The sequence below is a fragment of the Rousettus aegyptiacus genome, unplaced genomic scaffold, assembly GCF_014176215.1.
Source record: "Rousettus aegyptiacus isolate mRouAeg1 unplaced genomic scaffold, mRouAeg1.p scaffold_m13_p_1, whole genome shotgun sequence".
NCBI lineage: Eukaryota > Metazoa > Chordata > Mammalia > Chiroptera > Pteropodidae > Rousettus > Rousettus aegyptiacus.
The window spans coordinates 77,243,082-77,257,901 of NW_023416284.1; the positions used below are offsets into that span (position 1 = coordinate 77,243,082).

Consider the following 14,820-nt stretch of genomic DNA (forward strand, 5'->3'; position numbering starts at 1 on the left):
CTTTAACACCTAAATATCCCTTGAAATCTGTCTCTTTCTGTCCTACTTCCATCACCACTGCTATAGGGAGATCCTCATCATTTCTTCCTGATAAATTACAGTATCCTCTTTTTCTTTCTCTTGCCTCCAGATGCACTGCTCAGACCCATCTATGTACTGCTGCTCTTGTAAACTTTCTAAAATGCAAATGTGAACATGTCACTCCTCTGTGGAAAATTCTTCAGTGGTTCCCTATTGTCGCATGGTATGGCTTAAGCTTCATAATGGTGCATGTAAGACCTTTTTACTCTGCCTGCCTATTTCACTTGAAGCTTTGAGAGGGCCATGAGCATGTCTGTCTTGCTACCTTGGCATTATTCTCAGTGCCAAGACCAGAGCCAGATTCCTAATAGATACTTACTAAATGGATACATCATTGCCTCATGTATCATGCTTCTGATTTATAGATCCTTTTTGCTAACCAATCTGAACTTTTTTTCAGTAACACAAGTGTACCCTCCTCTTGCAACTCTAGTTACTATTTGCCCATTTATTTACACATTCATTTATCTTGTAATTACCATGATCTAACACTAGTACTGAGTAGGTTCTCTGAATAAATGAAAACAACCTTAGAAGTATGGCCTAGGAGATAATATATACCCCAGTAACTGACCAATATAAGGAAATGAAACACAAGAGCAGTTTATAAGTATATGGAAAACATATGTCTTTCTCTTGCTCTTCCCAAGTCTAGGAATCAGATCTAGTGAATCAAGACTTTGTACAATGGGTAGTACTTGAAATCCTGCTTCCTGGCATATATCATCAGTTTTGACTCAAATACACTCTTATAAAAATTTTTTTAAAAAGAGTGTAGAATGAATCAGAGCAAAAGCAAACAAAATAAAGGGCAAACCAACCAACTTTCTATAAAGAACTGAAAAGGTAATCAAGACTGTCCCAAGCCCTTAAACTAAATGGCTAAGATCTAAACGGCAGAAATCTAAATGGGTTCCAAATACTCCCCGAGGTTCTAGGAAGCCCCGCCCCAGGGAAGCGGCAGACGCAATATTGGGCGGGGCTTGTACTGCTAGACCACGCCCCTATGGGCGGGGTGTAAATGGACAGGCTGCGCAGGAGCTGGCGCACCCCCGCCGTTTCCTAGGAGATGAAACACACAAGACGCCGAAGCTTCACAAGGGAGCGAACGAGGAAAGCTGCCGCGGCGCAGACAGGTAATCCCGAGCCAGCTGCGGGGCCGCCACCCTCCGTCCACCTAGCCCGAGCCTGTCCTGCGAGGCTGGCCCGGCATGTCCCCTCGGAGTCCTGTCCTACTAGGACCAACCTCTGCGGAGAGAAGGGGCCTAGACACTGGTAGGGGGAGGGACGGGAGGGAGGAGATCCGGGGAGGAGCGAAGCTGGCGGGAGGGGTCAGCCTGCGCCTACTTCTGCGGGTGCTGTCCGAGGCCCTCTCGACTACTTTCCCGCGCTCTTTAGATAGGGGTGTCTGTCCCGGGTGGGAGGATGACGGCAGGACATCCTCAATCTGAGGGACTTCTGCCCCCGAACTTCTTCCCCAGGTTCTCTCCCGCCCCGCCCCTACACACACACCTTCGCCGCTCCCTCTACTGCTGGGGCTGAAGGGGAAACTACTTTTAGGACTGAGGGGCAGGGTCAAGTCTCGGTAAAGCAGTGAATTGCGTTCAGAACAGCCACAAAGAAAAAAGGGAGAAGTCTTTTAAAGGCCCCGGGTTGCAGAAAAGGGATCAGAGCGTCCGTGTAACGAAAACTATTTCTTTACTGCAAATGAAATGGGTTGAAAGATGGGGGGAGTAATAAAACTTGTTTTTAGTGGTTTGTAATCTTAGTTCTAAAACGAAAGAGATTTATGTAATTATGTTTCCAGAATCTTTTTAAATGAGCATACATTTGTTCTAATAAAAACGGAATTCTCGTGGAGTCAAAGTTATCGGACTTATTTTAAACAGAAAAAAAAAAGCCATTGAATCAAAATAGTGGTGGAGGCAAAAGTTACCTTTCAGTTTTTTAGCCTTCCTCTATCTCCTCCGTCCTCCAGTTCACCGTCGCGTGATGGGGAAGGGAGATATTTCCTCTGAAGGCGGCCACTTAACTGCCTACGTGAGGTTGGTGTCCGGCAAGGATGTTTGATCTCTTAGTTGGGGTGGATTTTTTTGTTGTTGTTGTTTAGTTTTAAAATGATTTGTGAATATTAGCACAAAGCACCAATGCTTTTATATTTTAACACGGAATTTTTGTTTTCCTATTGTAAAAGCTCCCCTTTTAATTTCTGTAAACATATGACTTGCTTAGTTTGAAATCTTTTTTGTTTTGCTTCTTAAACAACTTGGTGATTTTTAAGACGTTACTTTTTTTAAAAAAAAACATAATGCCAGCTTTGAAGTGGTATCTTTACAGTAGGTCCTACAAAGACAAGTGGAAGACATCCAAATAGTGTATGTTCAGTGATTAACAGACACAAGTTTTACCCTCCCTTTGCCCTCTATGTTAATCTTTTTTAATCCTATCTAAATCCCTTCTTAACTGGCAGAAGCTCTAGAGAATAAAGCTCAAGTTTACAGTAATTGTGCACTTAGATAAAAATAAGAAAACTAGAATGAGAGAGAAATTATATGGGTGTTCATTTAATGTAGGTCTATAATTGAGACTAAATAAATGTTTTTTCTTTAAATCAGACTATAAGATTTGTTTAAGCTATGGGAAAGTAGGTATCATAGCTTGACTGTAGAAAATTCCAAGTTCCATTAAATTAGTTGAAGATTGTAATTCTATTACATGTATTTGTGTTTTGTCTTGTTGTGCATATATATTTACACATACAAGGAAATATATATGGAAATAGTCATGTACATAAGAAATCATATTAATACATTCCTATTTTGCAGAAGTAGCTTTCTATAGGTCAACAGAGAAGAATATATGTAACTTGTAGAGAAATATTATTGTGTGTGAACTGGGGATTACTAGGCAGTTTATGTTTAGGACCTTACTGTACTATATAGATAAAAGCTGTTGTTTATATGTTATCAGTGAGTATGTACATGGGAATAATGATTTTAAAAAAAAACTTTACCTTTATATCTATGCCTCTTTAGGCCATTGTCCTTATATTTTCAGAAAGAAAGAGACAGCTGAAGTGGTCAGCTTCTTACCCTGGAGAGCTAATAATTTGTAATTAATATGACTCAGAAGAGACCTTTCCAAAGTTTTTATTTAGGAATATAGTATGTAAATTTGTTTTACTTAATGGTCGGGTAGGGCTTAAACTGGACAGATGCTGTCAGAGCCACCAATCTGACTTTTTAAAATCTATGCTATATCCACGATCTTCACTACTGTACCCCACAAACAGAAGAAGCTGGGATATGGTAATGTTTCATGTTTATTCTTTCCTGAGTATAAATATTCCTTACGCTATAGGCATCCTCACTTGAAACAGACTTTGTTTCTAGTACATATTTGAAAGTTGGTTGGTTAGGCTTGGAATGAAATTTCCAAATAGCCGCTCTATAACTGTTTCGGTTTCGAGGCCAAATGCAGAAAGTCAACAGTGACTGAATGATCTGTTGTGCTAACAGAACTGGTGATGGTGATTGATGGTTAATGGTCTTAATAGTGGACAAGAAAGAGGCAATTAATTCCATTTTTGCAGGTTCTTAAGTCACTGCAAGGTAAAGTTTTGACTACTGTTTCTGGCACCCTCTTCTCTCTGAACTTCTGTTTCCACCTGGGCAGCTCCCTCTTTCATTAGGCAATGTATGTTCTTTTCCTGAATTGCTTACATTACTTTCTACCTCTCAGGCACTCAATGCTTGTTAATGTGAAAATAACTGTTGCATAGCAACATATTTGCAAAGGAAAGATGATGCTATTATTCCATTAAATTTCTTAATTAAATAATTTTGGGGGTGGGTTAAAAAAATAATTTTCATGATGGAAGCTCCAAGTAGACTCCCTTCTCCCTTACTCACATTTTCTTTCCCTTCACTGTTTCTGGCCTATTATTTTTGTAGTGTCCTCAGGTATAGGATAAGTAAGATGTAGGTAGCTTTAGGGTTTTGTCAGATAGAGAGCATCATTTGCACTTTCCAGTTTGTTAAGTAGCATCTTAGTGTTTTTGGATAAAGAGTTGAGTAGTTATCTCCAGGGGGCAGTGTAACTCTCATTGTAAGTTAGATTCTGCATGTTTGGGGAGCAAAGAGGGATGGGTCCTTAAAATTAGCTGTATCAGTGATTATAAAAGCCAATAAGAATGGGTTGTTTAGAAGTTGGGGACTATACTAAAACTAGACAAAACAAACAACAGAAAAAGCAACCACAGCTTTTAGCTAATGCAAGTATTAGACTGACTCCATCTTTTATTTTCTGATTGGTCAGAGATAGGTCATTTAATCCTTCTGTATTTTTATTTTATAATTTTACTGCTATGGTAAGCATCATGGCCTTTTGGACAAATATATTTTCTACATTGTTACTTATTCGGTAAACTTATAGAGAGGACCTGTTCCTTAAAAGAGTTAGTTGTACGTTACCCTAAATAGAGTAGCTAGAAAAGAATGTCAAGTAGGTTAAAATGCTAATAGAAAATTGCAAAACACTGATTTAATAAAATTCCAAATGATCAGAAGAAACATATTTCAGTCCAAGGTTTGTTTAATCGTAGCACATAGTATAAAACAAAGAAGCCAAAAGATCTTTCAAAATTTTATTTCTTTTTACAGATAAAGGAACAATTAAGAAAAGGAAATACATGTTTTAGTCAGGAACCCTGCAAACAGATGTTTCATTTCTCTGTATTAATACCTTAATATTTAGAATCTGTATCTATGTATAAAGGCCACTTGCAAAAAAACTTTGTATTTCCAGGCAAATGGAGAATCATTTGCTGACATTTGATAAGACTATTTGCTCATACTTAAGCTGAGAGAAGAAATGAAGGAACCTCTAAATAGAACTGAAATCTACTATTATGATCTCTTTTTCAAGATCTTGGCCACAGAGTTGGCCTAGACTAAATTGTTTCACATGTGCCTTTGAAGGGGTTATTATCTGTGTGAAGTAAAATAAATGATAAATTAATACACACTCCCTGTCATTGAAAAGACCCACTGGGTTCTTCCAAAGTTCCCTGTGGACACATTTCTGCATATAGGAAACAATATAATTTTAATGTACTTCTCTCTACACTTGCAGAAAACTTGTTTTTTGAAAGTCTTGGGTGCTTTTAACAACTATATCACATCCTTATAGGTCCTAAATTTATGCATATAATAGAGAAGCAATTTCAATGATTTTATTTTCTTTTATGGAAGTGAAACAGTGCTACCATGAAAGGAAAATAATCTTTGAATGAAGTACCAAAGTATAAAACAAAGTAGTTTTATGACGCCAAATGTTTTGTAAGCATAAAGCCTTGTAACAGAATGATAGAGATTTTATAAAGCAAAACAAGAATGATAAATAGGTATGAATTGAAAAATAGTTCCTTGAAATGTGGAACTATGACAAAACGATGGAAGGAAACACAAATGTTGTTGGAATGAAGTAGACATTAAGGCTAGTGCTTTGTTTTTCTTTAATCGTACTAATAAAATCAGAACCCATTGAAACCTGTACCCTTCATATATATCCAGATTCACAATCCCTTACATATAGTTTTGAAATCCATGAAACATAGAAAGATGACACTTTAAAAATATTTGTGCGAACTCATTTGAAACAAAACATGACAAGAATGACATGAGGCCATTTATAATTTTCATTTATTTTACTTAGCCTACTTTTCATACATGTTTCTGCAGGTACATTAAGAGACTACTGGGATCTATTACCTAACATATGGTATATGCACCATATTACTTATCTAAAATATGAAAATTCCTAGATTCCATACAAATCTGGCTCGGAAGTTTCACATAAGTGACTGTAGGCCAAATGAAATACGATGCAGAAACTGAGTCAAAGAATGGATAGGGCATAGATGTGTGATTTTCAAAGGTCTGATTTGGAACAATATAGATTATATTCAATAAAAAAAGAAACATACAAATAATTAAGGCAATATTTATTGAACATTCATGGGATAAATCACACAGTATCATGTAAATGAAGCATTCTCCCAATAAGTATTATCAGTCTAAGTAAACTTCATTCCACATAGCACAAATGATTTGCTGACAAATATTCAACACACTAGTATTTCTAATATTTATTATTTTTCCCTATACTGTAGGTTACCAGTAGAATTTTTGAAGAGATTCTTTAATGAAAATTTATTTTATTCTTATTTTTTGTAGGGTCTTCATAAGAATGGAAGCACTATTTCCTCGCCAGATTCCTTATTGCTGTAGCTCATGAACCTTCATAATCTTGTGGAAGAGCCTATGTTAATGATGACAAACCTATCACCAGTGTAACAGTCTAAGGGCAAAAACAAATTTGAAAAAAGAAGCATTGAAATTTATATTCAACAGAGAAGTAATTACGATCCACAACTTCTGTTACATTATTTTTCCAAGATGAACCGGTACACAACCATGAGACAGTTGGGAGACGGCACCTATGGAAGTGTGCTGATGGGCAAGAGTAATGAATCTGGGGAGCTGGTGGCCATCAAAAGGTACTGTGTGCAACACTGCAAAGTTTACCTTTGATGCTGATTTTTCATTTCCTTTGCTTGCTTGAGAATATGTACAAGCACAGAGAGAGGTCTAATTTAGACCCCATACTTCTTTGGCTAATGTGTAATTAATTGAATAATGTTGAATAATGTCGATTCTCACATACATTATTTAAATTTTCTGGTTTGCCCAGATAAATCAAAAATTATAAATACTCTGCTTTTTATGCATAATAAATTTGAACTGAAGATAATTTCTGGAATGTTTTTAGGATTTAAAGTTTAGTGCATAGTAGAGCTTATTATTTCTTTAAAACAATAGGCCTAAACATCAGATGGTATTTGTAATATCAAATTAAGTTCAGAACGGCATATGGTATTCCCTAAACTTAATAATTAAATTGAATTAATCATTATTTATTTATTTTTAATTTACTTTATCATCTATTACATGTAAAAAAATTATCCCAAAGCTTAGTGATTTAAACAAGAGCAAACATTGATTAATCTACACAGATTCTGTGGATCAGGAATTTATGAGTAGCTTAGCTGGGTGGTCCTGGCTCTGGGTCTCTCATGAAGTGGCAGTCTGATGTCAGCCAAGATTGCAATCATCTGAAGGCTAGACAGGGGCTGGAAGATCCAGTTCCAGTGTGGCCCATTCTATGAGTCTGCTAGGGCTGTTCTGATGAAGCACCACAGACTGGGGGGCTTAAACAATGGATTGATTTCCTCACAGTTCTGGAGGGGAGGAGTCTGATTAAGGTTTCAGCAGGGTTGGTTTCTTGTGAGGCCTCTCTCCTTGACTTGTTTTCTCCCTGGATCCTCACATAATCTTTCCTCTGTGTATGTCTATGCCCTAATTTCCTTCTCTTATAAAGACACCAGTAATATTGGATTAGGACCTACCCTAAAGACCTCATTTAACCTTAATTACCTCTTTAAGGTCTAGCTTTAAATACATTCACACACTGAGGTACTAGGAGTTAGGACTTTAACATATGAATTGGGGTGGGGGGTGGGATACGATTTAGCCCATCACAGGCTGTTTCAACAAAGTTTAAGCCACAGATCGAGTGGCTTAAACAACAGAAACTTATTGATGTACAATTCTGGAGGCTAGAAGTCTAAAATCAAGGTATTAATAGGGTTGGTTCCTTCTGAGAGCTGTGAGAAGAGACCATCAGTAGTATATAATTTAGGAATGCTTTGGTATATGAGATTTAAAAAAAGCTAACCAAAAGGAACTTAAATATGGATTTATTTTTCTCACATGATAAAAAGTCTTGAAGTAGGCAGCCCAAGACTAGTACTTTATCTCAGTTTCTGTCTTCAAAAAATTGCTACTGCAGCTTCAGACATTGAATATGAGTTCCAAGCAAGAAGAAATGGGGAAGAGCTGAGGCAGTTCATTACTGCACTCTCTTCTAATTGGGGAAGCAAAAACATTCCCATAGCCCTATACAGAAGACTTCTGGTTACTTCTCATTGGCCAGTGTGTGTCATGTGACACACCTAGCTATGAGGTAGACCAGGAAACTGAGTATTTAGCTGGACATATTTTATCCCTGTATAAAAGCTGAGCTATGTTTGTAAAAAGGAAGAGAAGAGTGGCTTTTAGATAATAAAATCCACTCTGTGCCAGACTTCCTAATTTAAGTAAGAACAGAGCGAAAATGAATGAGACAAGGAGGAGTAAGGAAGGCTTGAAGAAAATTGAAATAGTCATTCAACACATAACTGTTAAGCTCCTATTACATTGGTGTTCGGGACAAATGGGGATGAAATAGATGAGGTACAATGTAGTGAGGAAGATGAAAAAATTAGACAAATTACAACATAAAATTTTAAATTCTACAATGGGGTATTATTAGATCCTATGGGAGCATAAAGAAGTGATGCTGGAAAAATACCTTGGAAGGCTTCTTATAGAAAATGAGATCTCAAGAATGAAAAAAAAAAGTTATCAAGAAAAAAAGGAGAGAACAATGTTCTAAGCTATAAGCATATGGACGAAGGTCTGGAGATGAGAAAGAGTGTGGATGCTTGACTGGGGCTGAGTAACTGAAAGATGTGTAGGTGACTGGAGTGTAGACTGTGAGTGGGGCAGAGGAGAGATATGAGGCTAAAGGGTGAACTCATAAAGCCAGATTAAGGGATTTGTACGTTTTGAGGACTAGAAGTTTTTGAAGATTTTAAGCAGGAAAGTTGATGTGATCAAATCTTGTTTTGGAATAATTCCATTAGCCAAAGAGTGGAGACTTGATCAAAGAGGTAAAGACTAGACATGTGTTGACCAGTTAGGAGATTGGTGAGCCATCTTGGTTATGGGCGATGATGCCTGATTTAGGAAAATATCATTGGGTATAGGCATAAATGGAAGTATTCAAGGGACATTTAGGAGACGGCCTCTATAGGAAGGAGTAAAGAATGGGGAAGAGTCCAGACTAACTCCTGGGATTTTGGCTTAAATGGGTAGTGGCGGTGCCATTCACCATGATGGGGAGGGGGAAATCACAGGCTGAGGGGTAAAGCTGAGTTAAGTTTTGGACATAATGACTTTGATATGCATATAGGCAATTGAGTATTTCCATCTAAAATTCAATAACAGAGGTGATTTAGAAATTTTTAGTGTGTAGGTGATAATAAACTATACAAAATGAGAAGAAAAGAGGTCTTCATATAGAGCACTAATGAACCCCAGCATATAAATGATGGGCCCTGGAATTGTGGGAAGTAGAGAGAAAACCAGGACAGTGTAGAAAATATCTGGACCCAAGGGCAAGATCTAAAAGAAAAAGTGCTCAACTAGAAGATAATATCTAATGACTAGAAGAGCATCTGGGTTAGTTAGGAATGTTTCTTGCTGCAAGTAACAAATTAATAGCAAGGGACAGAACCAATGGCTTAAATAAGGAGTTTTTCTTACATGTCAGGAAATGTGGAGTTCGATGTTTCCAGGGCTCTTTCAATGGCTCAACCTTGTACTGAATCCAGGCCTTTTCCATCTTCTTCATTCTGAGCTGCTGGCATTTGTTTGTTTTTAAATGTGTCACTTAACAGCCATATTATGACTGTTTTACTTCTAGGCATTATCATGTTCAAGGTGGGAAGAAAGTAGAATAAATAATACCGGCAAACTCTTCTCTCAAATAATTTTAAGAAGTAAAATTTCTTTATCAGAAGCCCCCAAGTGACTTCCCCTTACAGCTTATTGTCTAGAACTGGATCACACGGTCTCCCTTGTGTCCAAGGGAGGCTGAGAAGTGAGTTATCTACTCTTCCAGCCTCTATACCAGGAGGCTAGAAATGGCCTTCTGGTATCCAAACAATATTATCTGCCATGGTGTTCCTTGTATTTGGAGAAAATAGCATAATCAATAGCTGTGGTGGTAAACCAGATTGCAGTAGGGTAAGGAGTAATGAAAGATGGGGTAGTGGAAACATTGAGCTGTGAATAGTTGTGGAGGATGGGTTACTGAGTAGCTAAGAAAGTTGTAGGATTGCCAAGTATCAGTAAGTATCCATCTGAGATTACATGGCATCAATACTAAAGTGGACCTAGTAGGGGCATTTACATGACTTTTTTTCCTGTCTTCACCAATCTGTGCAGAGACCAGAGACCAGAGGATAGCAAATAGGAGTGGTGGGATGCTGAGAGGGAGACATTCAGAATATGTATGTGCTCTCGAGGGGATAGCGGTGGAAAGGTGACCTATGGGATCCATGCTGGATGAGGAGGCAAGCAAAATCAAGTGTTGAACAAGTGGATGTAAATAGCCAATCCAATCGTAATGATGGTAAAAGGATAGGAGCTCATGGTCAGAGTGTGAAGTTTTAAAGGTTGAGATCTTAGAGGGTAAAACCACTCCTCATGACCACTCCTTATGAGTGACTATGGAAGGATAGAGGTGAACATCTCTTTGTAGTTAAGGAACTGTGAAGCCAGGCTGCTGGCATGATTATTGATACGAATGTTCACTATAGCCATTACTTCTTAAGGTTCTGGACAAGACAATCTAATGGAAAGTTTTTGGGCTTATATTGCCTACAAGATTCATACAGAAGCCTCTGCCATTTCTCTTAAGGCTTATGGCAAAGGAATAAACTTTATCTGAAAATTACATACAGTAGATCCCATAGTCTCCATTCTCAATTTATCCCTATTTTTACCAAAACCTAAATTTCATAATATCTGGTCAGAACCATCATTTTATGCTTGGCCATATAAAATTTTAGGCACTGCAAATTTAGGCCATAATGTTCTGGGTATAATACTTTATATAATATTTTAAATCTATCCATGTCGGATTAAAATTTAAAAATAAATTCCAGTTTGAACATATTTTGTATAACAGATAAAGAGCTGCCTATCTTTAATTTTCAAAGCGAATAATAAACATGTCCCCTTGAAGGGAAATGAAGAACGTATTTTTCATTCTGAAAGCCTTCTGAACAGAAGAACCAGGAGCTGGGTGTTGGGTTTGTGAGTGGCAATTAGAATTAGCTATTCTCAGTTAAGAATGATGTTGAGGACTGAAGTAGAGAAGAGGCTGAGCACTAGCATGGCAAGGAGGTGGTCAGAAAAAATGAGGGTAGATGACGGAGAGGGTGTTATAATGTAAGAATGTGAGCATAGAAAGTTTGTACTTAATTCAGTAAGCAGTGGGCAACTTTTAAGCAGTCTAAAAATGCAATCAAAACTGAGTAGGATGAGATGGAGGATAAGTGCTTAGAAGTCAAGAGAACACTGTACAGAACAAGATAAAGTGTATCTTTTTGAAAATTTCCTTTGGGAAATTTTAATTTAGATCACTGGTAAGAAGTCTTGTGTTATCTGATACCATTTTAAAAAACTATAACACGATTCATTCTAGTGAATGGTAGTAAGATATATGCATTTCCTTAGAGTAGTATTGATGAGAACTAACTGCTGGAAAGAAAGTAACATATTAAGTGTATGTGGATGCAGCTAGTACAGATTTTCAAGTAGAATGAAAACGTTTTAATTTGTACTAAATTCTAAAAATGAATTTGAATATATTATCTAACCTCTAAAAAATTGGATTTAAAAAATTGTGTAATTATTTTTTAAGAATCAGAAAATCTGGAGTTTGATGAGCCCAGGGATGGATTTGATCACTTTATTAAAATTTATAGCTATGTTGGATTTGACTTCTGTTTTATTTTAAATTGATTACTGTCCTAGATTTACCTTTATTGTTTTAGCAAGATATTTATAAATAAATCTATAACGCTGACAAATATCTTTTGGTAAACCACTAAGCCCTCAATTTCTTCAAGTTCCTTCATAAAGTTATAGCATTTATACTCATTGATTGAGTATAAATGAAATTCTAATTTAAAGGATATTTTAGAAGTAATAGCAGTAATGCCCTTCATATTTTACTGTAGACGATCATAAATTTTAGTACATCTAGCATTTGTTGAGTGCTGAACTAAGCAGTTTATGGCAAGCTTTCTTATGCAGCACTTTCTATTTTATAGCTAAGGAATTTGAGGCACAGAGAGGTCGTTAAATAATTCATCCAAGGCCATATAATCAGTGAGCTGCTGAGTGAGGATGTGAATCCAAGCAGTGCAAGTCCACAGCTATATTCTTGATCGCCAGGGTGTATTACAAATTCTTTATGCTGCCTTTCCTTTACTTATTTCCTTACCCCTGTGTATTACACTCTTGTAGAAGCTCAGAGTAATTCCTATAGGAATTAATTTAATTAATAAGGATGACTTTAAGCTTCCCGAGAATCTTCTAGAACATCTCCATAGGAGATTGTAATACTAAATGAAAGCAGTAGGGCATATAGGATTTTTATTTTTCATAATTCAGCCTTGTAATTTCTAAACCTAAAGAAACAATTTTAAGAATATGAATTCTTGTTTTTTCTTGTCTCCCATTTTGTATGGTGACTAAAATCCATTCATATGAATAATATAATCTCTATACTACACATAGTGGAATTACTTTATTAACCTAAATTCATTTTTGATATATTTATCTCTAATGATAACCAACATTGGGATGGAAGAGGGGAAGTAAGGAACAAAATTCAAGAAAGCTATTTCTAAGATTTGTTTACTTCTGAATTTTTGCTGATTTAAATCACTTTGTGGGCCTCTTGTTTAAAGCTGAGGAAATGATTTAGAAGTTGTCAGATCAAATCATTGTACTAAATTTGGTATCAAAATTTGTAATTTTTCCCCACTCCACCTGATTATAGTATTTGATATTCTTTTAAGTTTTAGAAAGAAAGGAAATTTGGAAAGCCCTTTTAGAAAAGCACAATTAAACTAATTAGAGAAATATAGGAACTCACCCAGAAAGGAAGATTAATGGTAATTCTTTCACCTTTGTGTTGATGCAGAATTTCAGCTATGAATAATTGTGAATTTGTACGAAGTAGCCTTGAGATATATAGAAAGGAAGTGATTTGCTTTTAAGAAAGAAGGAAGAGATATCATAGCTTGCCCAAAGTGAGCTCGTAACAGAGTAAGAAAGCCAGTGGTGGAATTTATGTTTTCAAATCCTCAATCTCCTATACATTAAACTTATCTTTTTTTATTTCAGGATGAAGAGGAAGTTCTATTCTTGGGATGAATGTATGAACTTGAGAGAAGTTAAGGTAAAATCCTAGAGGCAAAAGAACTGGGGAAGGCCTTAACTCTACCTCACATCTGAGGATGGTTGCTAAGGAGATCATTCTTTTTTTCTGTGAAAAGTGGTCCAAAGATAATTGTATTTCCTACATTTTTTCCTTTATCTTCCTAAAGTAATTTCTCATTTCTCATTGGAATGTCAGTGGAGAACAGAAAAATAACTATATCCTCATATTTGACAGTACACTCTCATTTTTAAAAGCGTTTTAATTCATATTATCAAAGGAAAGACAACTTTTTAAATTACTACATAACACTTCTTTGTATTTAATGCTGTATGACTTGGATAGAATTTTGAAGACTTTTGCATGAAATTTTACATGTGAAGTCAGAAAAAGTTTGACCTATATAGTAGATCAAAGAAAAAAAAGTGACAGATTGAAATGTTTGGTAGTTATCGTTGACTTTGTTTACTTTTGCACTTACATTCATTACTTAAAACAATTACTGCTTACTTTAAATAGTTGTTCTCAGATGTTTTTAGACATGTAAAATATTATAGATATTAAAACTTAATTTGTTAATGAAATCAGAAGAAATGGAAAATTACTTCAGGTAATTATCATACCTAGTATTGATGAGATTTTGTCAACTTCTGTAACTTTGCTGTAATAATTTGAATGCTTACCTGCTGTGTTGCAGTCTCTGAAGAAACTTAATCATGCCAACGTGATTAAACTGAAAGAAGTTATCAGAGAAAATGACCATCTTTATTTTATATTTGAATATATGAAAGAAAACCTGTATCAATTAATGAAAGACAGGTATGTCTGTATTTTATGAAAACTAGTTTTTCTTTTATCTCCTCTATAAGTTCCTTGGATCCCTTCAATACGTCACATTTTACAATATACAGATTCACCTCTCTACACAGTGGATTTTAATTAATTAGCTTTTTATTTTTATCAAACATTGAAGAATTAGCTGTGATATAGGTACCATTTTTCTGCTGTAATCTCTTAAAGGTGAAAATAAATATGTCACATAAACATACATACTATCTATACTTTTTGAAACAAAATTCTATCTATAATTTAATATTCAGTAATAAAGCTGGTCTTGGGCAAAATTGAGAAAATTAACTTCATTGATCTCCCAAGCACCTTGTGTAAGGTTAATGAAAGATTGAGGAAGGAATGATGTAGCTTTCAGAAAAGGATCTAGTAAACTCATTCATAGAATGCTTACGTGAATGGTGAAACCTAATGTGTTACCCATCCTAAGGAAAATCTCATTGTAATTTTTAATCCTATGAACAGAACCTAAAGAAGGAGAGCTTTAGTAATTTGCTGTGAGTTTGGGGAGGATAATATTTTGGTGGTAGTTGCTGGTCACATCTGGGAGATTAATGTCCAAAATTTTGCCTGCTTTTAAAGCCAGAGTTGTTCAGCAAAAGATCCTAAAATACTTTAAAAATTAATTTCCCAGTGGAATGATGTTGATTTCTTTTGTATTTCTTTCCTACACACACATACACACTCAAGGCCTGAGGATGGTGAATG

At 36.0% G+C, this 14,820-nt stretch overlaps 1 protein-coding gene across 5 annotated transcripts in view; it reads left to right on the forward strand.

Moving 5' to 3' along the window:
• The first annotated feature begins 1,122 nt into the window (after window positions 1–1,122).
• Window positions 1,123–14,820, forward strand: part of MAK (male germ cell associated kinase) — a 50,422-nt gene continuing 36,724 nt past the window's right edge. For 3 of the 5 annotated variants that reach the window (XM_016118806.2, XM_016118810.2, XM_016118811.2), the window contains exons 1-4: window positions 1,123–1,217; window positions 6,318–6,640; window positions 13,230–13,284; window positions 13,961–14,082. In XM_016118806.2, coding sequence (XP_015974292.1) covers window positions 6,540–6,640; window positions 13,230–13,284; window positions 13,961–14,082 — 278 coding nt within the window. In that variant the 5' untranslated portion in view covers window positions 1,123–1,217; window positions 6,318–6,539. The other 2 variants (XM_016118807.2, XM_016118808.2) reach the window with 2 other exon arrangements.